At 43.1% G+C, this 9,695-nt stretch overlaps 1 protein-coding gene across 1 annotated transcript in view; it reads left to right on the top strand.

The window, feature by feature from the left end:
• The first annotated feature begins 251 nt into the window (after window positions 1-251).
• LOC311122302 (condensin complex subunit 3-like) overlaps window positions 252-9,695 on the top strand; it is a 13,050-nt gene continuing 3,606 nt past the window's right edge. The window contains exons 1-4 of the mRNA XM_084196685.1: window positions 252-382; window positions 975-1,211; window positions 3,255-3,436; window positions 5,181-5,343. Of these exons, the coding sequence (XP_084052811.1) occupies window positions 305-382; window positions 975-1,211; window positions 3,255-3,436; window positions 5,181-5,343 (660 nt within the window). The 5' untranslated portion in view covers window positions 252-304. The remainder of the gene's footprint in view (window positions 383-974; window positions 1,212-3,254; window positions 3,437-5,180; window positions 5,344-9,695) is intronic.

Genomic DNA, 9,695 nt, shown 5'->3' with positions numbered 1-9,695 from the left:
TCTCTCTCTCTCTCTCTCTCTCTCTGTGTCTCTCTCTCTCTCTCTCTCTGTGTCTCTCTCTCTCTCTCTCTCTCTGTGTCTCTCTCTCTCTCTCTCTCTCTCTCTCTCTCTCTCTCTCTCTGTGTCTCTCTCTCTCTGTCTCTCTCTCTCTCTCTCTCTCTCTCTCTCTCTCTCTCTCTCTCTCTCTCTCTCTTTCTGTGTCTCTCTCTCTCTGTGTCTCTCTCTCTCTCTCTGTGTCTCTCTCTCTCTCGTCACCTGTCAGATCCTGCCCAGTATATCCAACGCCCAGCCAGCGGTGAGGAACATGGCAGTAGTGTGTCTGGGGACCTGCGCTCTGCACAGCAAAGACCTGGTCAACACACATCTGGTGCTGCTGCTGCAGGTACCACCATAATAAGATCCGTATCACTGCTCTGAGGTCAGTCATCGACCTTCTGTCTCTGTAGATAGCCCAGCTAGATGAGACTAAGATCCGTATCGGTGCTCTGAGGTCAGTCATCGACCTGCTGTCTCTGTAGATAGCCCAGCTAGATGAGACTAAGATCCGTATCACTGCTCTGAGGTCAGTCATCGACCTTCTGTCTCTGTAGATAGCCCAGCTAGATGAGACTAAGATCCGTATCACTGCTCTGGGGTCAGTCATCGACCTGCTGTCTCTGTCTCTGTAGATAGCTCAGCTAGATGAGACTAAGATCCGTATCGGTGCTCTGAGGTCAGTCATCGACCTGCTGTCTCTGTCTCTGTAGATAGCCCAGCTAGATGAGACTAAGATCCGTATCAGTGCTCTGAGGTCAGTCATCCACCTGCTGTCTCTGTCTCTGTAGATAGCCCAGCTAGATGAGACTAAGATCCATATCACTGCTCTGAGGTCAGTCATCGACCTGCTGTCTCTGTAGATAGCCCAGCTAGATGAGACTAAGATCCGTATCACTGCTCTGAGGTCAGTCATCCACCTGCTGTCTCTGTCTCTGTAGATAGCCCAGCTAGATGAGACTAAGATCCGTATCAGTGCTCTGAGGTCAGTCATCGACCTGCTGTTGCTCTACGGCTTCACACTGCTGGCTGAACGCCCCAGCTCCGCCCCCCAGACAGCACAGCCCTCCCATTCGCCCGCCAACCAGGAAGACCAGGAGAAGGGGGAGGAGCCGGAGGAAGGGAGCAGCACCGCTCAGTCCATCCTGATGATGCTGTCAGACTTCCTGGACAGCGAGGTGTGTGTGAGAGAAAGTGTTGGACAATTGTGTTAGGAAGACACACTCCTCGTGTGTGTAATTTGTGTGTGTGTAATTTATGAGTGTGTGTGTGTATTTATGAGTGTGTGTATTTACGAGTTTGTGTGTATTTATGAGTTTGTGTGTGTGTTTGAGTGTGTGTGTTTGAGTGTGTGTGTGTATTTACGAGTTTGTGTGTGTATTTATGAGTTTGTGTGTGTGTTTATGAGTGTGTGTGTTTATGAGTGTGTGTGTTTATGAGTGTGTGTGAGTTTATGAGTGTGTGTGAGTTTATGAGTGTGTGTGTGTGTGTGTTTATGAGTGTGTGTGAGTTTATGAGTGTGTGTGTGTGTGTGTGTATTTACGAGTTTGTGTGTGTCTTTATGATGTGATTTATTAGGAGCCCCATTAGCCAACGCCAATGGAGACAGCTAGTCTTACTGGGGTCCGACACATAATGAAAAAGACATTACAGACAAAATACTTTACAATTGACATACATTTAAAAACATGTACATGTAGAGTGTGTGTGCATCTATCAGTTCCACATACATGTCAGTACATACACAACAACAAGGTCACATGGGGGAGAGGCGTGGTGCCGTGAGGTGTTGCTTTATTTGTTTTGTGAAACCAGGTTTGCTGCTCACTTGGTCTATTTAAGATGGAAGGGAGTTCCATGCCCTCACGGCTCTGTATAATACTGTACGTTTCCTTGAATTTGTTCTGGACCTGGGGACTGTGAAAAGACCCCTGGTGGCATGTCTGGTGGGGTAAGTGTGTGTGTGTCAGTGCTGTGAAAAGACCCCTGGTGGCATGTCTGGTGGGGTAAGTGTGTCAGTGCTGTGAAAAGACCCCTGGTGGCATGTCTGGTGGGGTAAGTGTGTGTGTCAGTGCTGTGTGTAAGTTGACTTTGCAAACAATTTTGAATTTCCAACACATTAATGTTTCTTTTAAAAACAAGAAGTGACACAATCAGTCTTTCCTCAACTCTTAGCCAAGAGAGACTGGCATGCATAGTATTAATATTATCCCTCTGATTACAATGAAGAGCAAGACGTGCTGCTCTGTTCTGGGCCAGCTGCAGCTTAACAAGGTCCTGCTCTGTTCTGGGCCAGCGGCAGCTTAACTAGGTCCTGCTCTGTTCTGGGCCAGCGGCAGCTTAACTAGGTCCTGCTCTGTTCTGGACCAGCTGCAGCTTAACTAGGTCCTGCTCTGTTCTGGGCCAGCTGCAGCTTAACTAGGTCCTGCTCTGTTCTGGACCAGCTGCAGCTTAACTAGGTCCTGCTCTGTTCTGGGCCAGCTGCAGCTTAACTAGGTCCTGCTCTGTTCTGGGCCAGCTGCAGCTTAACTAGGTCCTGCTCTGTTCTTGGCCAGCTGCAGCTTAACTAGGTCCTGCTCTGTTCTGGACCAGCTGCAGCTTAACTAGGTCTTTCTTTGCAGCACTGGACCACACGACTGGACAATAACCAAGATAAGATCAAACTAGAGCCTGCAGTGTGTGTGTGTATTTATGACTGTGTGTGTATTTATGATTGTGTCTGTGTGTGTGTGTATTTATGATTGTGTCTGTGTGTGTGTGTATTTATGATTGTGTCTGTGTGTGTATTTATGATTGTGTGTGTGTGTATTTATGATTCTGTGTGTGTGTATTTATGATTCTGTGTGTGTGTATTTATGATTCTGTGTGTGTGTATTTATGATTCTGTGTGTATTTATGATTCTGTGTGTATTTATGATTCTGTGTGTGTGTATTTATGATTCTGTGTGTGTGTATTTATGATTCTGTGTGTGTGTATTTATGATTCTGTGTGTATTTATGATTCTGTGTGTATTTATGATTCTGTGTGTGTGTATTTATGATTCTGTGTGTGTGTATTTATGATTCTGTGTGTGTGTATTTATGATTCTGTGTGTGTGTATTTATGATTCTGTGTGTGTGTATTTATGATTCTGTGTGTATTTATGATTCTGTGTGTATTTGTGATTCTGTATCATGTGTCTGTATCTGTGACTCTGTGTGTATTTGTGATTCTGTCTCAGGTGTCTGAGCTACGTACAGAGGCAGCGGAGGGTCTGGCCAAGTTGATGTATTCCGGGCGGATCTCCAGCGCCAAGCTCCTCTCCCGATTGGTGTTGCTATGGTACAACCCCGTCACTGAGGACGACACCAGACTACGCCACTGCCTCGGCGTGTTCTTCCAGCTCTACGCCCGGGAGAGCCGGTACGACACACACACCTAGCCGCACTGCATCTATATACAGTGGGGGGGAAAAGTATTTAGTCAGTCACCAATTGTGCAAGTTCTCCCACTTAAAAAGATGAGAGAGGCCTGTAATTTTCATCATAGGTACACGTCAACTATGACAGACAAAATGAGAAAAGAAAATCCAGAAAATCACATTGTAGGATTTTTAATGAATTTATTTGCAAATTATGGTGGAAAATAAGTATTTGGTCACCTACAAACAAGCAAGATTTCTGGCTCTCACAGACCTGTAACTTCTTCTTTAAGAGGCTCCTCTGTCCTCCACTCGTTACCTGTATTAATGGCACCTGTTTGAACTTGTTATCAGTATAAAAGACACCTGTCCACAACCTCAAACAGTCACACTCCAAACTCCACTATGGCCAAGACCAAAGAGCTGTCAAAGGACACCAGAAACAAAATTGTAGACCTGTAGACCTGCACCAGGCTGGGAAGACTGAATCTGCAATAGGTAAGCAGCTTGGTTTGAAGAAATCAACTGTGGGAGCAATTATTAGGAAATGGAAGACATACAAGACCACTGATAATCTCCCTCGATCTGGGGCTCCACGCAAGATCTCACCCCGTGGGGTCAAAATGATCACAAGAACGGTGAGCAAAAATCCCAGAACCACACGGGGGGACCTAGTGAATGACCTGCAGAGAGCTGGGACCAAAGTAACAAAGCCTACCATCAGTAACACACTACGCCGCCAGGGACTCAAATCCTGCAGTGCCAGACGTGTCCCCCTGCATGTCCAGGCCCGTCTGAAGTTTGCTAGAGTGCATTTGGATGATCCAGAAGAGGATTGGGAGAATGTCATATGGTCAGATGAAACCAAAATAGAACTTTTTGGTAAAAACTCAACTCGTCGTGTTTGGAGGACAAAGAATGCTGAGTTGCATCCAAAGAACACCATACCTACTGTGAAGCATGGGGGTGGAAACGTCATGCTTTGGGGCTGTTTTTCTGCAAAGGGACCAGGACGACTGATCCGTGTAAAGGAAAGAATGAATGGGGCCATGTATCGTGAGATTTTGAGTGAAAACCTCCTTCCATCAGCAAGGGCATTGAAGATGAAACGTGGCTGGGTCTTTCAGCATGACAATGATCCCAAACACACCGCCCGGGCAACGAAGGAGTGGCTCGTAAGAAGCATTTCAAGGTCCTGGAGTGGCCTAGCCAGTCTCCAGATCTCAACCCCATAGAAAATCTTTGGAGGGAGTTGAAAGTCTGTGTTGCCCAGCGACAGCCCCAAAACATCACTGCTCTAGAGGAGATCTGCATGGAGGAATGGGCCAAAATACCAGCAACAGTGTGTGAAAACCTTGTGAAGACTTACAGAAAACGTTTGACCTGTGTCATTGCCAACAAAGGGTATATAACAAAGTATTGAGAAACTTTTGTTATTGACCAAATACTTATTTTCCACCATAATTTGCAAATAAATTCATAAAAAATCCTACAATGTGATTTTCTGGATTTTTTTTCCTCATTTTGTCTGTCATAGTTGACGTGTACCTATGATGAAAATTACAGGCCTCTCTCATCTTTTTAAGTGGGAGAACTTGCACAATTGGTGGCTGACTAAATACTTTTTTCCCCCACTGTACTCTGATGAGATGTTTGCCGTTGTGTGTGTGTGTGTGTGTGTGTGTGTGTGTGTGTCCTGACTGTGTGTGTGTGTGTGTGTGTGTGTGTGTGTGTGTGTGTGTTCAGGGCCCACCAGGAGTGTGTGGAGGAGTGTTTCCTGCTGACCCTCCAGACCTTGCTGAATGCTCCGGCTACGTCTCCGCTGGCTGAGGTGGACGTCGGTAATGTAGCGGAGCTGCTCGTCGAGCTGACCCGGCCCAGCTCTCTCATAAAGCCTGGAGACCCACAGGTAACATGAACACAACTTCATTACAACATCTATACAATACAGTTGAAGTCGGAAGTTTACATACACTTAGGTTGTAGTCATTAAAGCTCGTTTTTCAACCACTCCACAACTTTATTGTTAACAAACTATAGTTTTGGCAAGTCGGTTAGGACATCTACTTTGTGTGTGACACAAGTAATTCTTCCAACAATTGTTTAGAGACAGATTATTTCACTTATAATTCACTGTATCACAATTCCAGTGGGTCAGAAGTTTACATACACTAAGTTGACTGTGCCTTTTAAACAGCTTGGAAAATTCCAGAAAATGATGTCATGGCTTTAGAAGCTTCTGATAGGCTAACTGACATCGTTTGAGTCAATTGGAGGTGTACCTGTGGATGTATTTCAAGGCCTACCTTCAAACTCAGTAAAGTGGTGATTCTAACTGACCTAAGACATGGAATTATTACTAGGATTAAATGTCAGGAATTGTGAAAAACTGAGTTTAAATGTATTCGGCTAAGGTGTATGTAAACTTCCGACTTCAACTGTACATATCACAATATTATTTTGGACGATATTATATTGCTGAATTGTTGCTAGGTAGCGTTAGCTAGCGCTAGTCGGCTGTACCCGCGTCAAAACTCCGGTATTGTTCATCCTATAGCTTGTTCTCCATCTTCTTTTTAAATAGCGAGCCAACATGTTTTCAGCACTTTTATTTCCATGACTGATCAAAACTCTGAAGCAGACACATGGTGAGCGATATGTTTGGAACATCGAATCGCAATAAAATCAGTGTCGAATCACAATACATATAGAATCATGAGAATCACAATACATATAGAATCATGAGAATCACAATACATATAGAATCATGAGAATCACAATACATATAGAATCATGGGAATCACAATACATATAGAATCATGGGAATCACAATACATATAGAATCATGAGAATCACAATACATATAGAATCATGGGAATCACAATACATATAGAATCATGGGAATCACAATACATATAGAATCATGGGAATCACAATACATATAGAATCATGGGAATCACAATACATATAGAATCATGGGAATCACAATACATATAGAATCATGGGAATCACAATACATATAGAATCATGGGAATCACAATACATATAGAATCATGGGAATCACAATACATATAGAATCATGGGAATCACAATACATATAGAATCATGGGAATCACAATACATATAGAATCATGGGAATCACAATACATATAGAATCATGGGAATCACAATACATATAGAATCATGGGAATCACAATACATATAGAATCATGGGAATCACAATACATATAGAATCATGGGAATCACAATACATATAGAATCATGGGAATCACAATACATATAGAATCATGGGAATCACAATACATATAGAATCATGGGAATCACAATACATATAGAATCATGGGAATCACAATACATATAGAATCATGAGAATCACAATACATATAGAATCATGGGAATCACAATACATATAGAATCATGGGAATCACAATACATATAGAATCATGGGAATCACAATACATATAGAATCATGGGAATCACAATACATATTTACATTTACATCATTTAGCAGACGCTCTTATCCAGAGCAACTTACAAATTGGTGCATTCACCTTATAGCCAGTGGGACAGCGACTTTTTTTTTTTTTTTTGTGGGGGAAGAAGGATTACATTATCCTATCCCAGGTATTCCTTAAAGAGGTGGGGTTTCAAATGCCTCCGGAAGGTGGTGAGTGACTCCGCTGTCCTGGCGTCGTGAGGGAGCTTGTTCCACCATTGGGGTGCCAGAGCAGCGAATGGCTTTGACTGGGCTGAGTGGTGTCACTAGAATTTATATCTCTAATTAATCAAACTTAATGCTCTGAATAATTCCCAGAGGGTGTAAATTCTCTGGTTTAATCATGAATTAAACAAAGGTCCGCAACCAGCAAGAATGATCTGTATTTTTATTCATGGAGAGCTCTGGCGCCAAAAAACATACATACAGCTTTTATATAGACATGGGGCGGCGCACAATTGGCCCAGCGTCGTCCAAGGTAGGGGAGGGTTTGGCCGGCAGGGATGGCGTTTGCAATGCCAGGGTTGTGGGTTCGATTCCCATGGGGGGCCAGTATGAAAAAAAATAATGTATGCACTCACTAACTGTAAGTCGCTCTGGATAAGAGCGTCTGCTAAAATGTAAAATGATAAAAAATATCCCTTGACACACAAAGGCACTTTGCTCCGCCCACCTATAAACAGTTTCTTAGTCCCCTTCACCCCGGAATTCTTTCTCAACAGTTTCTAACTCCCCTCTGTTAGTGGGTTGACAGTACATTATAACTCTTAACACCGTTCACACATTTATACTGTATTTGGGGTGAAATCCTTTAGTCATTATTCTTAAAATACAAATTAATCTATCAGCGGGAACTGTGCTTCCGCAGAGGTAGGGGGGCCAGCAGGCCAGAGGTGGATGAACGTAGTGCCCTCGTTTGGGTGTAGGGTCTGATCAGAGCCATGACAATCCCAATACATATAGAGCCATGACAATCCCAATACATATAGAGCCATGACAATCCCAATACATATAGAGTCATGACAATCCCAATACATATAGAGCCATGACAATCCCAATACATATAGAGCCATGACAATCCCAATACATATAGAGTCATGACAATCCCAATACATATAGAGCCATGACAATCCCAATACATATAGAGCCATGACAATCCCAATACATATAGAGCCATGACAATCCCAATACATATAGAGCCATGACAATCCCAATACATATAGAGCCATGACAATCCCAATACATATAGAGCCATGACAATCCCAATACATATAGAGCCATGACAATCCCAATACATATAGAGCCATGACAATCCCAATACATATAGAGCCATGACAATCCCAATACATATAGAGCCATGACAATCCCAATACATATAGAGCCATGACAATCCCAATACATATAGAGCCATGAGAATCCCAATACATATAGAGCCATGACAATCCCAATACATATAGAGCCATGACAATCCCAATACATATAGAGCCATGACAATCCCAATACATATAGAGCCATGATAATCCCAATACATATAGAGCCATGACAATCCCAATACATATAGAGCCATGACAATCCCAATACATATAGAGCCATGACAATCCCAATACATATAGAGCCATGACAATCCCAATACATATAGAGCCATGACAATCCCAATACATATAGAGCCATGACAATCCCAATACATATAGAGCCATGACAATCCCAATACATATAGAGCCATGACAATCCCAATACATATAGAGCCATGACAATCCCAATACATATAGAGCCATGACAATCCCAATACATATAGAGCCATGACAATCCCAATACATATAGAGCCATGACAATCCCAATACATATAGAGTCATGAGAATCCCAATACATATAGAGTCATGACAATCCCAATACATATAGAGCCATGACAATCCCAATACATATAGAGCCATGAGAATCACAATACATATAGAGTCATGACAATCCCAATACATATAGAGCCATGACAATCCCAATACATATAGAGTCATGACAATCCCAATACATATAGAGTCATGACAATCCCAATACATATAGAGCCATGAGAATCACAATACATATAGAGCCATGAGAATCCCAATACATATAGAGCCATGACAATCCCAATACATATAGAGCCATGACAATCCCAATACATATAGAGCCATGAGAATCACAATACATATAGACATTTACATTTACATCATTTAGCAGATGCTCTTATCCAGAGCGACTTACAAATTGGTGCATTCACCTTATGATAGCCAGTGGGACAACGACTTTTTTTTTTTTTTTTGGGGGGTGGGAGAAGAAGGATTACATTATCCTATCCCAGGTATTCCTTAAAGAGGTGGGGTTTCAAGTGTCTCCGGAAGGTGGTGAGTGACTCCGCTGTCCTGGCGTCGTGAGGGAGCTTGTTCCACCATTGGGGTGCCAGAGCAGCGAACAGTTTGGACTGGGCTGAGCGGGAACTATGCTTCAGCAGAGGAAGGGGAGCCAGCAGGCCAGAGGTGGATGAACGCAGTGCCCTCGTTTGGGTGTAGGGACTGATCAGAATCATGAGAATCCCAAGACATGGTATTGTCAGCTAAGTATGCAGATCTGACCCAGGGCTCTTGTACAGTCCTCTAACACACCGGTAACATTAATACAACCTAACCGTTACCCAGCAGACTATCGTGTTAACTTCAATATAATCCAACCAGAATAGCAACTCTGCCCTCTGCTGCCCGCATTACTGGTCTCATCCCTCTGTCTGAAGGGTATGC

Source organism: Coregonus lavaretus, assembly GCF_964263955.1.
Source record: "Coregonus lavaretus genome assembly, contig: HAP1_SCAFFOLD_1539, whole genome shotgun sequence".
Taxonomy (NCBI): domain Eukaryota; kingdom Metazoa; phylum Chordata; class Actinopteri; order Salmoniformes; family Salmonidae; genus Coregonus; species Coregonus lavaretus.
This window is presented reverse-complemented; position numbering and strand designations above follow the sequence as displayed.